We start from the raw sequence: 18,000 nt of genomic DNA on the forward strand, positions 1-18,000 counted from the left end.
AATGGTTATATAATAAAAAAAAGAAAATAATAGTTGCCTCTGCTTCACTGATCATATCCTGTGATAAGACTATGTGGGCTCATATGTGGGAGATTAGTTGCAGAAATATGTGACTAAAAATGAGTTTTGTATAGTATATCTGAATGTAAAAATCATATAACATTCCACAGAAACGCCCCTGTGTAAGGAGCATATTTCACGTAAAGTTTTGCAGTCACACTTTTAGTTGCAAAAAATTCAGATACATGGTACTGTTACATTAAAGGGGTTGTCCCATCTCAAGGATCCTATCTATACTAATAGCTTATGTGGATTTAAGACTTTTTCTAAAAACCAATGTATTTAGAAAAAGTCTTAAATCCACATTAGCTTCATCGAAACTGCTTTGTTTGGCTACTATCTGAGATTAATCACTTCATTGTTTACACTGCGTTTTCATAACCATGGACCTGGGGATGACCTTATCTCTTCGCCCAGGACAAGTGACATAGCTCCCTGCTCTCAGGAGGGGAGGGGGAGCTGAGTGCTTGGGACTGGACTAGCAAGCTTGTATTTCTGAGCTGTTTAACTCCCAGTTATCAGTCTAATTAAATTTTGCCGTTAAGGGCTGAGATAGCGAGTCTGTTACCTCTGTGTGTAAACACAGACCTAAAACGGAGTTTATTGCAAGCTGACTCTTGTTCCTGTAGCATGTACATTTGGGATTCTCTTCACCTATCAAATCCAGCTCTGCTACATCAGCTTCATATTGTGCATCTTCCAGTGATACTGTCCTAATTTATTTACAACTATTCCTCATTACTGACTGCAAACATGTACTGCTATGAAGAGGGATAGCAGAGCTGGCTTTGTCTGGGAGACAGCAAGTGAAACCCCGCCCAACAATTTACCGAGAAAACCAGGAAGTGAACAGAGCACACAGCATGCAGGTTGGTGAACAGGCAAGTTGGGAATACCCCTTTAACTTCTGCAACAATCTGGTTTCACGTGAAAATACCCTTAAATTCAAAGGTAACAAATTCATGTCATAACTCCCATAAACTTGATACATTCAGGTTGGTATTACCCATCAGATGCAAAGTGATAAGTGAAAACTCTCTTTAGAATACCTCTGTTTCTTTTTCACTTATCTTAGCTTGTTCAATAAGTAACATTTCTAATTTAGTCTTCTGTTTGACCTCCAGAGCCTGGTGGACCTTCTTTCACAATTGGAAAAGCCATTTGGCTGCTCTGGGGTTTGGTATTCAACAATTCTGTGCCTGTGCAGAATCCAAAGGGAACTACAAGTAAGATTATGGTTTCCGTTTGGGCTTTCTTCGCTGTGATATTTCTGGCCAGTTATACAGCCAACCTTGCTGCCTTCATGATCCAAGAAGAGTATGTGGACCAGGTGTCCGGTCTCAGTGATAAAAAGGTAGGTTATTCAAGAAACAGAGCATTTTATTTGGAAGTGTTTGTTTAAAATGCCCAAGGATTAATTAAAAAAAGAACATGGAAAATAGTTACAAATGTTCATTTTTGTTTAATTTTGACAATTGTCTAAAGACATTAAAATATAAGACTACTAAATAGTTAAAGAAACAAAATAATCGCTTGGCTACTTCGTAGAACTGCTATAAAAGTGCTTAACTCTTTTTTTGCTGTGCTAATAATAACATTCTAACTATCTATACATCATAGCCTATCTGTGAAAAAACAGGTTCACCACCTGCTCATGTACAGTCTGTGCTGTGCAAACAAAGGTCATGGTGGCCCCCTCCTACATGCAACGTACAATGATGGCTGCCACCTCATTTATCCACCTAACTGCTTTCTTGCCTTCCGCATTGTTTACACAGCATATAAATAAGCAGTCAGGACACATATTTGCACAGTGAGGCCATAATATAAAGATAATGTAACTGTTTATTGCCTCTTTCTATAAAACGGCCACTGACTTATATTTGGCATGTACTAATATGCTTATATTTGGCCTCCCTAATATGCTGGATAGTTTATTTTTATATCCTTCCGTCACTGGGCAGCTGAGATGATATATAGGTGCAAAGCCAACCAGTGTCCTTCCACCTTGGGCCAATAATCTTTCAGTGTCTTTCTGCTGCCTGAGGTCTGCTGCTTTGTGGTCACTTATCTCCGGATCACATAACTAAGAGGGCCCTAGTTCAAGATTAGAGCCAGCTACCAATGACAGAGGCGATGACATGGCACAAATCTACTGCTGAAACCTACCTTTATGTTTGGTATATTTTAGGAATATATGGTAATATTTGAGTGTAACTGTATAACAGGCCCCCAGAATGAATTTTACTTGCGGGCACTAGGCACCCTAGTCCAACACTGCCATCATGTTTGGACCCATTGCATTTTATGTTTATTTAGACACAGAATACAAGATCCAGTGACAATATGACTGTTTTGACAATCAAGTAGCAACAATTTGCCATTCCTGTTCTGCTTTAGATATATGAGTTATGTATAATTTTTTTTTTACTTTCTTTTTATTATGAATAGTGTATTTACCTCATTGTCATCTGCATTGTTCATGATAATTTCCATTCCGATTATGAAAACATTACTTTAATGAGTTTCAGAAAATACAGCAATTCTGTAATTCCACTTTTGTATGATTTTTTTGTATGCCATGCACATTACTGTATAAGTAAAATGATAACGTTATTCCATGGGTCAGTAAGATTATTTTTATTTCAAATGTATGTACTGTAAGCCGATGGCTGGTCAGGTAATGGAGGGGGTGCACATCTCACCCAGACTACTAAGGTGGGTGAGATGAGAAAACTCCAGAAGGAATGTTTGTTCTCAGCAGACAACGTTCGTCTGCTGAGCATTTTGGTAAATGCTCAGTACTGGGCTGGATTTTTAGGAATGGCAGGTAGGTTAGTAGTGGGACCTGTCATTCCACTCCCCTCCAGTCCACACTTTGGGGATTTTCCAGCAGCGACTAAGCTGCAGAGAGTCTGCTTATCAAGGGAGCTTAAGAAGCCAGCTCCAGCAGCAGACTTTGGGCAGAACTTGGCTGGAGAGCCAAAGAAAGAGGTCATATATTTGGAGCTGTGTCCTGAGTGATTCAACTGGCTTCTGATTTCTGTTACTCTAAGTGAGCTAAGCTATTCTATGTTTAGTCAAAGCCTAGCTAGGCAGGTATTTATTTTTGCATTGTTTCCTTTTGTTACTCCACTATCTTTTTGAGTGGAAATAAACTCTACCTTTGTTTTGGACTAAAGAATCTGGACTTTTGTGTCTATGCCACCCCACCTAGCAACCCCAGACCCTGACAGTAGTTATTTTATTTTTATTTTAGTAGTTTTGCTGAATAAAAACATAATTAATAGAGATGAGCGAACAGCGTTCTATCGAGTAGTTGTCCGATCGGACATCACGCTGTTCAATTCGATAACAAAGCATAGCAAATGCACTTAAAATTCGATTCCCCTCCCACCTTCCCTGGCACTTTTTCTGCACCAATAAGAGCGCAGGGGAGGTGGGACAGGAACTACGACAACGGAAGCCATGAAAAAAACTAGGAAAAGCCATTGGCTGCTGAGGACATGTGACCTCTGATTCAAAAGAACAGGCGGCATCATCTCCGATTCATTTGCGGCTTGCACTTAGAAAGAGAGAAATATCTGCTGAGGACTAGATAGGTTTTAGATTCTGCTAGGCAGGAAATCAAAAGAAGAAAAACAACAGTTCTTTTAAGGGCTACACTGCAGGGAGACGCTCAATCCAGCTTTGTGTACCCACAAACAACAAAGTGGGATACACAGCAATTAAGCCAGGCTATATCCGCTCAACCCAGCTTTCCATGGTGTGGAATAAACTAAGTGGGATACACTGAAATTGTCAGCCTATATACGCTTAATCCAGGGTTCTCTGGTGTGTTCCCCCCCCAAAACTAAGTGGGATACACATCACTTGTCAGCCTATATACCCTATATACGCTTAATCCAGGTTTCAACAGTTTTGGTGGGGTACACAACCCCACCAAAACTAAGTGGGATACACTGAAATTTTCAGCCTACATTCCCTATATACGCTTAATCCAGGTTGTAATGGTATGTACCTCACCCCCTAAACTAAGTGGGATACACTGAAATTGTTAGCCTATATCTCTCTATCTTCTAAAAATGAATTGTTGTCTGTCTGTCCGTCTGTTCTTTATGTGCGACCAAACGACTGGACCAATCTTCACCAAATTTGGTACAGAGATACTTCAGATATCCGGTAAGGTTTAAGACGAGACTCCAACTCGCTGAGAAGTACCTTTGCTGAGATACAGCATTTCCAACACAATGCCCCCCTCTTAGCCAATACAAACCTGCAATACACACGGTCACTCCACATGCACATTCCAACACTGATATCCAAACTGAAATACACGCATCAGAGGATTAGATACACAGATCAGCACACAGTATCACATACCAGAGAATTAGATACACACGTCTGCACACAGTTCCACATGCCGAAGGATTAGATACACGTGTCTGCACACAGTACCACATGCCGGAGAATTGGATACATGCGTCTGCACACAGTACCACATGCCAGACAATTGGATACGCGTGTCTGCACTAGAGATGAGCGAACACTAAAATGTTCGAGGTTCGAAATTCGATTCGAACAGCCGCTCACTGTTCGAGTGTTCGAATGGGTTTCGAACCCCATTATAGTCTATGGGGAACATAAACTCGTTAAGGGGGAAACCCAAATTCGTGTCTGGAGGGTCACCAAGTCCACTATGACACCCCAGGAAATGATACCAACACCCTGGAATGACACTGGGACAGCAGGGGAAGCATGTCTGGGGGCATAAAAGTCACTTTATTTCATGGAAATCCCTGTCAGTTTGCGATTTTCGCAAGCTAACTTTTCCCCATAGAAATGCATTGGCCAGTGCTGATTGGCCAGAGTACGGAACTCGACCAATCAGCGCTGGCTCTGCTGGAGGAGGCGGAGTCTAAGATCGCTCCACACCAGTCTCCATTCAGGTCCGACCTTAGACTCCGCCTCCTCCAGCAGAGCCAGCGCTGATTGGCCGAAGGCTGGCCAATGCATTCCTATGCGAATGCAGAGACTTAGCAGTGCTGAGTCAGTTTTGCTCAACTACACATCTGATGCACACTCGGCACTGCTACATCAGATGTAGCAATCTGATGTAGCAGAGCCGAGGGTGCACTAGAACCCCTGTGCAAACTCAGTTCACGCTAATAGAATGCATTGGCCAGCGCTGATTGGCCAATGCATTCTATTAGCCCGATGAAGTAGAGCTGAATGTGTGTGTTAAGCACACACATTCAGCACTGCTTCATCACGCCAATACAATGCATTAGCCAGTGCTGATTGGCCAGAGTACGGAATTCGGCCAATCAGCGCTGGCTCTGCTGGAGGAGGCGGAGTCTAAGGTCGGACCTGAATGGAGACTGGTGTGGAGCGATCTTAGACTCCGCCTCCTCCAGCAGAGCCAGCGCTGATTGGCCGAATTCCGTACTCTGGCCAATCAGCGCTGGCCAATGCATTCTATTAGCCCGATGAAGTAGAGCTGAATGTGTGTGCTAAGCACACACATTCAGCACTGCTTCATCACGCCAATACAATGCATTAGCCAGTGCTGATTGGCCAGAGTACGGAATTCGGCCAATCAGCGCTGGCTCTGCTGGAGGAGGCGGAGTCTAAGGTCGGACCTGAATGGAGACTGGTGTGGAGCGATCTTAGACTCCGCCTCCTCCAGCAGAGCCAGCGCTGATTGGCCGAATTCCGTACTCTGGCCAATCAGCGCTGGCCAATGCATTCTATTAGCCCGATGAAGTAGAGCTGAATGTGTGTGCTTAGCACACACATTCAGCTCTACTTCATCAGGCTAATAGAATGCATTGGCCAATCAGCGCTGGCCAATGCATTCTATTAGCTTGATGAAGCAGAGTGTGCACAAGGGTTCAAGCGCACCCTCGGCTCTGATGTAGCAGAGCCGAGGGTGCACAAGGGTTCAAGTGCACCCTCGGCTCTCCTACATCAGAGCCGAGGGTGCGCTTGAACCCTTGTGCAGCCTCAGCTCTGCTACATCAGAGCCGAGGGTGCGCTTGAACCCTTGTGCACACTCTGCTTCATCAAGCTAATAGAATGCATTGGCCAGCACTGATTGGCCAGAGTACGGAATTCGGCCAATCAGCGCTGGCCAATGCATCCCTATGGGAAAAAGTTTATCTCACAAAAATCACAATTACACACCCGATAGAGCCCCAAAAAGTTATTTTTAATAACATTCCCCCCTAAATAAAGGTTATCCCTAGCTATCCCTGCCTGTACAGCTATCCCTGTCTCATAGTCACAAAGTTCACATTCTCATATGACCCGGATTTGAAATCCACTATTCGTCTAAAATGGAGGTCACCTGATTTCGGCAGCCAATGACTTTTTCCAATTTTTTTCAATGCCCCCAGTGTCGTAGTTCCTGTCCCACCTCCCCTGCGCTGTTATTGGTGCAAAAAAGGCGCCAGGGAAGGTGGGAGGGGAATCGAATTTTGGCGCACTTTACCACGCGGTGTTCGATTCGATTCGAACATGGCGAACACCCTGATATCCGATCGAACATGTGTTCGATAGAACACTGTTCGCTCATCTCTAGTCTGCACACAGTTCCACAAGCTGAAGGATTAGATACGCTTGTCTGCACAAAATACCACACAGGGGAGAATTAGATACGCACTTCTTCACACAATATCACACAGGGGATTCGATATGCGCGTCTGCACACAGTTCAACACGCCGGAGGATTAGATACGCATGTCTTCACACAGTACCACATGCCGTAGGATTAGATATGCACGTCTGCACACATCTCCACAGGCCAGAGGATTAGATACGCGCATGCCTAAGGATTAGATACACGCATTTACACACAGTTCCACACGCAGTAGGATTAGATACGCGCCTCTTCACACAATACTATACAGGGGAGGATTACATACGTGTGTGTGCACACAGTACCACACTTTGGAGAATTAAATACATGGCTCTGCACACAGTACCACACGCCAGAGAATTAGATACGCATCTCAGCACACAGTACCACACGGGGAAGGATTAGATATGCGTGTCCACATACAGTACAACACGCCATAGGATTAGATTCACGTGTCTGCACACAGTACCACATGCCATTGCATTAGATACACCCGTCTGCACACAGTTTCACATGGTGGATGATTAGATACGCACGTCTGCACACAGTACCATACGCCGGGGGATTGGATACATGCGTCTGCTCACAGTACCACACACCAGAGGATTGAATATGCATGTCTGCACACAGTACCTCATGCTGTAGGATTAGATATGCACATCTGCACACAGTTCCACATGCTGAAGGATTAGATACCTGTGTCTGCATAAAGTACCACACAGGGGAGGATTAAATACACAAATCTGCACACAGTTCAAGACGCCGGAGGATTAGATACGCATGTCTTCACACAGTACCACATGCCATAGGATTAGATACGCACGTCTGCACACATCTCCACACACAAGAGGATTAAATGCGCGTGCCTGCACACAGTTGTACACGCCATAGGATTAGATACACGCGTCTGCACACAGTACCACATGCCGTAGGATTAGATATGAGCGTCTTCACACAGTTTCACATGCTGTAGGATTAGATACGCGTCTCTTCCCACAATTCCACACGACCGAAGATTCGATATGCGCGTCTGCACATAGTTCCACATGCTGGAGGATTAGATATGCATGTCTTCACATAGTACCATCGCCAGAGGATTAGATACGCGAGTCTACACACAGTACCACACGGGGAGGATTGGATACGTGCATCTGCACACAGTACCACATACCAGAGGATTGGATACATGCGTCTGTACACAGTACTACATGCCAGAAGATTGAGTATGCGCATCTACACACAGTTCCACACACCAGAGGAATAGATACGCACATCTGCACACAGTACCACATCCCATAGGATTATATATAGGGCTCACAATCTACTTTTTCCCTATCGATATGTCTTTGGAGTATGGGAGGAAATCCACACAAACACAGGGAGAACATGCAAACTCCTTGCAGATGTTGTCCTCAGCAGGATTCGAAGGCATCCCATTCACCTATTACCCCTTTTTTGTGTGCTAGAAAATATTATCAAAATACTTGAGCATTTTTTAAAGAGGACCTTTTACCACCAGCAGCAATTCAAGTTCTTAACATCTGTTATAAGTGCTGCTCCACTGATTCCAGCAAAGTTGGATTTTTTACTCTAGCCCCCAACATTCCCAAGCAACAAACACCATTAGTTTTGGTCCCTGATGTGTTATGTAGGCTCTGTAATGTCAGAAGGGTTGCCCTTCTCACAGTACAGAGAATAAATATCATATCAGGAACCAAAACTAACAGCATAGATTGCCCAGGATTGGTGGAGGCTAGAGAAAAAGTTTAAAAACAAAACAATGTATCTAACATGCCCAAAAAAATTTCCACTGTTCCAGAATCAGTGGAGCAGCAGCTATCAAATGATGCAAATAGCTGGACTTGGAGGTGGTGAAAGATCCCCTTTATGTGTAAGTAGAGATGAGCGAACAGTGTTCTATCGAACTCATGTTCGATCGGATATTAGGCTGTTCGGCATGTTCGAATCGAATCGAACACCGCGTGGTAAAGTGCGCCATTACTCGATTCCCCTCCCACCTTCCCTGGCGCCTTTTTTGCTCCAATAACAGCGCAGGGTAGGTGGGACAGGAACTACCACACCGGTGACGTTGAAAAAAGTAGGCAAAACCCATTGGCTGCCGAAAACATGTGACCTCTAATTTAAAAGAACAGCGCCGCCCAGGTTCGCGTCATTCTGAGCTTGCAATTCACCGGGGACGGAGGTTTCCGTCCAGTTAGCTAGGGCTTAGATTCTGGGTAGGCAGGGACAGGCTAGGATAGGAAGGAGAAGACAACCAACAGCTCTTATAAGAGCTAAATTCCAGGGAGAAGCTTGTCAGTGTAACGTGGCACTGACAGGCTCAATCGCCGAAACCTAGCTTTCCCAGGATCCTGACTGGAATACACTGACAGTGTATTCCCGTATACCCCATATATACACCCCAAATCCCCGTTCGAACGGTGTGCCCCCCCACCTTCACCTCAGAAATACCCTGCAAGTCCCCTAGCAATAGAATTGGGGCTATATACACCCACTATTTTTGCTACTGCCATATAGTGCCATTGTCTGACTGGGAATTCAAAGAATATATTGGGGTTACATATAACTTCAATTTCAGGGAGAAGCTTGTCAGTGTAACGTGGCACTGACGGGCTCAATCGCCGCAACCCAGCTTTCCCAGGATCCTGAATGGAATACACTGACAGTGTATTCCCGTATACCCCATATATACACCCCAAATCCCCGTTCCAACGGTGTGCCCCCCCCACCTTCACCCCAGAAATACCCTGCAAGTCCCCTAGCAATAGAATTGGGGCTATATACACCCACTATTTTTGCTACTGCCATATAGTGCCATTGTCTGACTGGGAATTCAAAGAATATATTGGGGTTACATATAACTTCAATTCCAGGGAGAAGCTTGTCAGTGTAACGTGGCACTGACGGGCTCAATCGCCGCAACCCAGCTTTCCCAGCATCCTGAATGGAATACACTGACAGTGTATTCCCGTACACCCTATATATACACCCCAAATCCCCGTTCCAATGGTGTGCCCCCCCCCACCTTCACCCCAGAAATACCCTGCAAGTCCTCTAGCAATAGAATTGGGGCTATATACACCCACTATTTTTGCTACTGCCATATAGTGCCATTGTCTGACTGGGAATTCCAGGAATATATTGGGTTTACAAATACCCTCATTTCTTGCTACTGCCATATAGTGCCATTGTCTGACTGGGAATTCAAAGAATATATTGGGTTTACAAATACCCTCATTTCTTGCTACTGCTATATAGTGCCATTGTCTGACTGGGAATTCCAATAATATATTGGGTTTACAAATACCCTCATTTCTTGCTACTGCTATATAGTGCCTTTGTCTGACTGGGAATTAAAAGAATATATTGGGGTTACATATAACTTCAATTCCAGGGAGAAGCTTGTCAGTGTAACGTGGCACTGACGGGCTCAATCGCCGCAACCCAGCTTTCCCAGCATCCTGAATGGAATACACTGACAGTGTATTCCCGTACACCCTATATATACACCCCAAATCCCCGTTCCAACGGTGTGCCCCCCCCACCTTCACCCCAGAAATACCCTGCAAGTCCCCTAGCAATAGAATTGGGGCTATATACACCCACTATTTTTGCTACTGCCATATAGTGCCATTGTCTGACTGGGAATTCCAGGAATATATTGGGTTTACAAATACCCTCATTTCTTGCTACTGCCATATAGTGCCATTGTCTGACTGGGAATTCAAAGAATATATTGGGTTTACAAATACCCTCATTTCTTGCTACTGCTATATAGTGCCATTGTCTGACTGGGAATTCCAATAATATATTGGGTTTACAAATACCCTCATTTCTTGCTACTGCTATATAGTGCCAGTTTCTGACTGGGAATTCAAAGAATATATTGGGGTTACAAATACCCTCATTTCTTGCTACTGCCATATAATGCCTTTGTCTGACTGGGAATTCAAAGAATATATTGGGGTTACAAATACCCTCATTTCTTGCTACTGCTATATAGTGCCTTTGTCTGACTGGGAATTCAAAGAATATATTGGGTTTACAAATACCCTCATTTCACAGTGTTCTCATGTCCGCAATGTTCCCTGTCACCTACAGTGCTCCCCTCTCACGTCTCACGTCCTGAACCCCTTGTGCTTGTTCCCCCCTGTATAATCTTGTCTATAGGAAAGAAAGAAAGAAAGAGAAAGAAAGAAAGAAAGAAAGAAAGAAAGAAAGAAAGAAAGAAAGAAAGAAAGAAAGAAAGAAAGAAAGAGAAAGAAAGAAAGAAAAAACAATAATTACCTATGCCTTTCTTCATAGTGGATGGAATAGAGATCTTTGGCACAGATGATTTGATGGTATCATTGTGTCCCTTGTGCCAGGTCAGAGACAACTCAGGCTATAGGCCAGAAAAATGTGCAACCTAAAAAGAACCTCATGAGCATCAAAACATGACCCACCCACTGATATTTATCATAGACCCAAAAAGAAAGTAGAGACATGCTAACAATCTACAATCAAATCAATCAAAAATATAATCATTTTAATAATAAATAATACATACAAAAAGTAAATATCATTTATGTAAAACACAGGGAGATATTCTGTGGGTACAGTGGAAGGGTGTCCTAGATACTGAACCTCCTTCCCAGTATAAACTGGAGTGCAATAGGTTTCAATACTCTTCACTTCAGTTTACACCCGGAAGGAGGTTCTGGATCTCCCAGAAGGAGGTTTTGTATCCTTCTACTGTACCCACACACTGTATCTCCCCTTGTTTTATACGGATCAGTTTTTTATATGTACTATTTATTTAAAAAAAAAAAAAAACATTTTTGTAGAATATTGGTATTTGTCTACAATCTTGTTTGGTTTGTATGGTCCAGAAAAGGCCTGTGGTGTGAGTGGCCTCTGACCATGTGCAGGAATGATGATGTCATTGATACTGACCTAAAGCATGTATTACAGTCCAGAAGTGTATTCAGAAATGTGCTGATCATTATTGAAATCCATGTAATATTTGTGAAAAGACACAGTCCTAACAGTAGACTGATGCACCGTAATCTGTCAGACTGATTTCTGAGTTAGTCATTTGCTAAATCACTTTGCCTTTTGCATAAGTTTTCAGTGTAAAGTGCCTGGTGTAAAGACTGTACTTTCCAGAATACAAATCACAAGAGCAGGTTCTGAAGAGCATCAGGACACGCAGGGAGGCCCGGGAGGGTTAAGCTTTGTAGTCAGCAGCAGTTTAAAGGTCTCCCAGCCCACAGCAGCTTTCATGCTGCAGACTCAGCACAACTATAAATGTTGTGCATTACATAGTGGCCCATTCACTTGAGTGGGCACCAGGTATTCCTACATTTTACTGCTGTATCACTGTGCCAGCAGCTTCCCCTGGTAATAGTGACTAACTGCCAGAGATTTCAGCAGTGGCATTGCCAAAAAGCCTGTCCTTACTAGACAGCTCTATAAAGCTGTCCTGCTCCACACATCATATATATATATATATATATATATATATATATATATATATATATATATATATATATATATATATATATTTTTTTTTTTGGAAAGCAGAAGAAATAAACATTTAGGAGGAATGATATAACCAATTTTCCTTTCTTGTGATTGCAATATCAAGAATATAGTTAACAGTAAAATAGGAAGCTCAGTGTGCTGAAAGAAATCTGGAATGTTTAGCTGTGTGCCTGTTGAAAAGTGCCTTTTATATTCCAGATAATAGAAAAGTAACACAGCAATCACTTGGGTTTAAGCTTTGTGACGTTGGCTTTATTCTGTCATTATAAAGCCATGATAAATCCTTGAAATGTTGCCATCATTTTTAATTTCTTAATGCACAAATGCATGCTTTGGTGATTTCTCACTGCATCTAAAATAAACTCTAGAGAAGGTAAAAATTCCCAAAGGGTAAAGGCACAGAATCTTTGGATGGCCGTCAAACTCTGTGCCAAGGGAACTAGAAGTGACAAAGCGTGAACGATGCAGGATACTGGGCTTCCTAAAAAGGCTCCTATGAAACCTGACTCATCCCTCAGCCCCAAGAAGCGATGTGGACAGACACGACCTGATGAGACCTTCTGACTCAACGCAGCGGAGATGGAGTGTTCTGCCAGATCCAAATCCTTCCTGACAGTTCAGAGCATCTTCAGGCTTATCAGCTCATCGCTGGAAACGTGGATGCCACATAGTTAGGCTGGAAAATATTGTCATCCGCTTATTTAGGCCAGTGTTTCCCCACTTATTTGTTTGTGACAAAATGGAAACTCTGTATTTGTATATGTGCTTGGTTGCTATGCCTTAGTTCACACATATTTCCTTCAAACCAAACCTTGTACAGTTGTACCCTTGAAGCCCTGCAGGGTTTAGCATCCATAAGATTTTAAAGATGTAATGTTATATCTGCCACTGTGATCACCAAGACTAGACAAGATTATTATTAAAGTAGTAACCAAATACACAATATCAGATAGGTCAAAGCAGAATTTTACTTAAAGGAATTGGCCCAAGGATGTGGGATAATGTGCTGATTGGTGGGAATCCATCTGCTGGGACCTTACTGATCATGAAATGGGGGTCGTTTTTAGAGATGGGCAAACAATTTCGACTTGGACAAACTAAAGTGGTTTCCACATTATATTCTGGAGTCTCTTCAGACCCCAAAGTATAATAGGTGGAGGCCAAGGAAAAGTAAAATAAAACACATTCACACCTGCATTCCGTTAATTCTTTTGGCCTCCTTACTGCATCCAGCATTCTCCTGCTGACATCTGCTGCTCTTCTGTAACGTCATAGGCCCGGCCTTAATGCTGAGGCCTATGATTAGTGACCCAGGCAAGCCAAGAAGTCACAGAGGGTTGGATCTTACCAGGGGAGGGCTGAATTCCATAAGGAGGTCCAAATAAGGTAACGGGAGGTGAGTATGAATGCTTTTATATTTCACCTCTTCTAGGCCTCCAACTATTAGATTTGATTTTGTTGGCAGCGGATTAATCTTTGCAATGTCCAGACTGTCCAGTAAACATCTATTTATTCAGGAATAAGGATAATACACTTTACAATTTGCATTCGGTAGCTCAGCATCTCAGCTTCTTGTCTGTGAGCTTCCATGTGCTCAGCTCTTTGCTTCAGTTCTATAATAACAGGAACTTCCTACTCTGCTACTACTTTTTAACAGTGCTTTATTAACAACATAACACTATCCTTAGAGACAGACGCACCTGCAGTAATAAACATGTGGATAGTAGTCACTGCAATACAGGCAATAATAAACTTTATTCCAATAGATTTTCTGGTAGCATTTGTGTTAAAATGTTGTAATATACCTTGATAACTTAAAAGGATTTTCCAGGCAATTTTTGAAAAAGAATCTCTGTAAGTGCCATTAATGGGTTAAAGAAAACACCATATGCTTTTAACAGTGTTTTGATTGATTTTCGGGTGTCTGTCGGAGCTCCTGGAATCTTCTGCACTTGTTTACTTGGTGTTAGCTTCCTGCTATATAGTTTCCTGTTGTACCTTCCACACTATCTCCCTGTCACTGTTCCTCTCCTCCTCTCTCACTCCATTACACCCTCTCCCTTTCTCCCTAGTTATGCTATCCTGCCCACTACTAGCCCTTCACAAGTAACTAACTAAACCACCCACACTGCATCATACCTACCTAGCTTCTGATCTGAGAGGCAGCTCTTCGTTTCTTCTTGACTGTGGTCAGTTACACAGACCATAAGTACCTGTGAGGCCTGCGCAGTAGAGATGGAGAGCCATCTGCGCATGTGTACTGCGCATGTCTCACAGACGCAGCATCTCCAGCCTCCAGCAAGCACTTGAAGAGGGGAGGAGCCGCTCTCGGAAAAGAAGGCTAGTAAGTATTGATGGGGTTGGGGGAGGAGTACTGGTGATGTTTTGTTTCACAAGCACATTATCAGAAAGGGTCCCTGGGGCAGTCAGGAATATGGGTAATTATAACCGTTTTCCTTAATAGAAGTAAATTAGAAGTTAGGTGGGGGAGAGTTTAGTTGTTTAGTAGAGATGAGTGAATAGTGAAATATTCGATTCGAATAGACCCTCAATATTCAATCATTCCAACGAATATAGAATCCCATTTTAGTCTATGGGGAAAAAAGTTTGTTTCAGGGGAAACCCCTATTCGACTCAGGAGGGTCACCAAGTCCACTATAACACCTCAGCAAATGATGACAACTCCTGTGGAATGCAACTAGGACAGCAGGGGAAGCATGTCTGGGGGCATCTAACACACCCAAGTCACAGTTTTACCCCACTATCACAGCCTATCAACTAGACACTTTCCACACTCAAAAGAACCTCTATGAAAGTGGAAAAATACCTGGAAATCTTCTTTCCTCCCCAATTGTATGGACAGAAACCCAAATTTTAAGCTAAAGAAACATTACCAAGCACCCCTTTAAATCACATTGCCCATGACAACCACAGATGGAATAGGCAATGGGAAATCCAACAGTACCCACCCTTAACTGTCATTGTGGATGTGTGTGTGTGAGGAGTTCATCACAAGGCTGACAGACTCAACTCCAAATACTGCAACACAAGCAATCAGCAGTCAGACGTAGGCTTGGTTCATACATCAGTATGCCATCTGTCTGTTTGAATTCAGTTTGAGACTTTAAAACGGACTGATGCACATACTGATTGCATACTGACACCTTTTTATGCTGATAGCAAACGCTGTCCTTCCCCTAGAGGGCAGATAAGGGGATTAAAAGTAGAAAATTGTAAACAGAGTAGAGATAAGGACATTTATTATATGTACATGTCTTACACTAATCACTTCCAGAGCTGTATTCACAGACCTTGCCATAGTGGCATTCCTTAACATGCCTTACCCTAGTCTCATCCAGAGCTGGATTCACATGTCATACATTAGTCACATCCAAAGCAGCATATGCATGTCTTACGCTAGTCACATCCAGAGATGTATTTACATAACTTACACTAGTCACATTTAGAGCTGCAGTCAGATATATTACACTAATCACATGTAGAGCAGCATTAATTTATCTTATACTAATCATATCCAGAGTTGTATTAACATACACCCAGACACACACACAGACACACACAGACACACACACTCTCCACCCTGCATCTCACAACCCCCCTCCCCTCTCAGTACCTTAGACGACACATCTGTCCTCTTCCAGCATTTCATGGGATACTAAGACACGCCTAGCTAGTCACGTGACATCTGATGATCCTTCAGATTACTGTTGTATAAGCTTTCTCCCAATCACCCCCATCTCTTTTCCCAGTTACAACCTTGTATCTGTTGTAAGAGCCCGGGGAGGTGATCAGGGAAAGTATGTTAATTAGAGATGAGCGAACACTATTCGAAACAGCCGTTTCAAATAGCATGCTCCATAGAAATGGACGTAGCCATTCATTTTTATGGGAGCATGCTATTCGAAAAGGCTGTTTCGAATAGTGTTCGCTCATCTCTAATGTTAAAGAGGACCTTTCACCACTTTTGGGCACAGGCAGTGTTATATACTGCTGGAAAGCTGACAGTGCGCTGAATTCAGCGCACTGTCGGCTTTCCCGATCCGTGCCCGGTGTAAAGAGCTTACGGTGCCGGTACCGTAGTGCTCTATGGTCAGAAGGGCGTTTCTGACCATTAGCCAGGAACGTCCTTCTGCCTCGCGGCGCCTATCGCGCTGTGCTGTGGTTCCTCCCTGCTCCACAGCACAGCGCGATAGGCGCCGCGAGGCAGAAGGACGTTCCTGGCTAATGGTCAGAAACGCCCTTCTGACCATAGAGCACTACGGTACCGGCACCGTAAGCTCTTTACACCAGGCACGGATCGGGAAAGCCGACAGTGCGCTGAATTCAGCACACTGTCAGCTTTCCAGCAGTATATAACACTGCCTGTGCCCAAAAGTGGTGAAAGGTCCTCTTTAATAAGTAAAACACCTCAGGGGCAGAGCAGGACATGGGGGAAGCCGTGCGGGACAGGAGCTTAAAATCGGTAAAGTCGCCCTCCAGAGCGCGGCCCGCCTCACCTCATTAGAAGTGCGGCACTGACACCAGAAGCACATTTTATAATGGCTGTCACAACGGTGTGTTTCTATTGCGTTAAAGGCCTTTAGACTGTGCTAATGTCAGTTAGAGAGCCATTTTGGACCTAACTTCCTTTTAACATTCCTTGTAATATAACAGTAATTATAAGAGGCTAGTAGGAGGACCCAGCTTCGCACGGGTATATTTCATTAAGAATTGTTCAGTTTTGCACTGGTGTATTTTGTATATCGTTTGTGTATATCCATAAGCGTTATGTGATCATGTGTATCTCATTTCGGATATCAATGAAAAACCTGCGATCGGTTTTTATGGAGACCTGGGGTAAAGCTGTGTGTATGTGACCTTGTGTAACAGTGTCATCCACAGCGCCCTGCCCCTTTTAAGGTTGACATAAAGTAGTGAAATAAAATGGCTGGGTTGCTATGGAAACTCTAATATGTGGTACTCCTTCAGCGTGTGGTACTTTGAGCAGACGCATGTATCTAATCCTCTGGCGTGTGGAACTATGTGCAGATGCGCATATCTAATCCTCTGGCATGTGGAACTGTGTGCAGACGCACGTATCTAATCTTTCGGTTTATGGAACTGTGTGCAGACGCGCATATCTAATTCTCTGACTTGTGATACTGTGTGCTGACCTGTGTAGCTAATCCTCTGATATGTGTATTTCAATTTGGATATCAGTGTTGGATCGTACATGTGGAGTGACCATGTGTATTGCAGTTGGAATATGAGTGAAAGACTTGCAGGTTTGCATTGGCTAATGGGGTGGTCAGGTGTTGGGAAAGCTGTATCTTTAGAATGGTATGTCTGAGTGAGTTGAGGCCTCGTCTTAAACCTTCCTGAACACCTGAAGTATCTGTTTGCCAAATATGGTGAAGATTGGTCCAGTCATTTAGTCGCTCATTGAGAACAGACAGACAGACAAGAATTAATTTTTATAATATAGAGAGACTAGCAGGAGGACCCGGCTTCTCAAGGGTATATTTCATTTTTTGTTTGTTAAAGGGGTTGGCCACAAATGTACAATAGAAAGATATACAATTTTCCAATATACTTTCTGTATAAATTACTCACGGTTTTCTAGATTTCGTCTTGCTGTCATTCATTCTGTTACTTCTAGAGCAGTGATTCTTAACCTTGTTTGAGGTACCGAACCAACCAGTTTCATATGCACATTCACAGAACCCTTCTTTAGTGATAAATCAATTTTTTTT

The 18,000-nt window shown here is 43.2% G+C and overlaps 1 protein-coding gene across 2 annotated transcripts in view; it reads left to right on the forward strand.

The window, feature by feature from the left end:
- GRIN2B (glutamate ionotropic receptor NMDA type subunit 2B) overlaps nt 1–18,000 on the forward strand; it is a 450,932-nt gene that overhangs the window by 407,638 nt on the left and 25,294 nt on the right. For both annotated transcript variants that reach the window (XM_075286322.1, XM_075286323.1), the window contains one exon: nt 1,185–1,414. In XM_075286322.1, the coding sequence (XP_075142423.1) occupies nt 1,185–1,414 (230 nt within the window). The remainder of the gene's footprint in view (nt 1–1,184; nt 1,415–18,000) is intronic.

The sequence above is a fragment of the Leptodactylus fuscus genome, chromosome 9, assembly GCF_031893055.1.
Source record: "Leptodactylus fuscus isolate aLepFus1 chromosome 9, aLepFus1.hap2, whole genome shotgun sequence".
Classification (NCBI taxonomy): Eukaryota; Metazoa; Chordata; class Amphibia; order Anura; family Leptodactylidae; genus Leptodactylus; species Leptodactylus fuscus.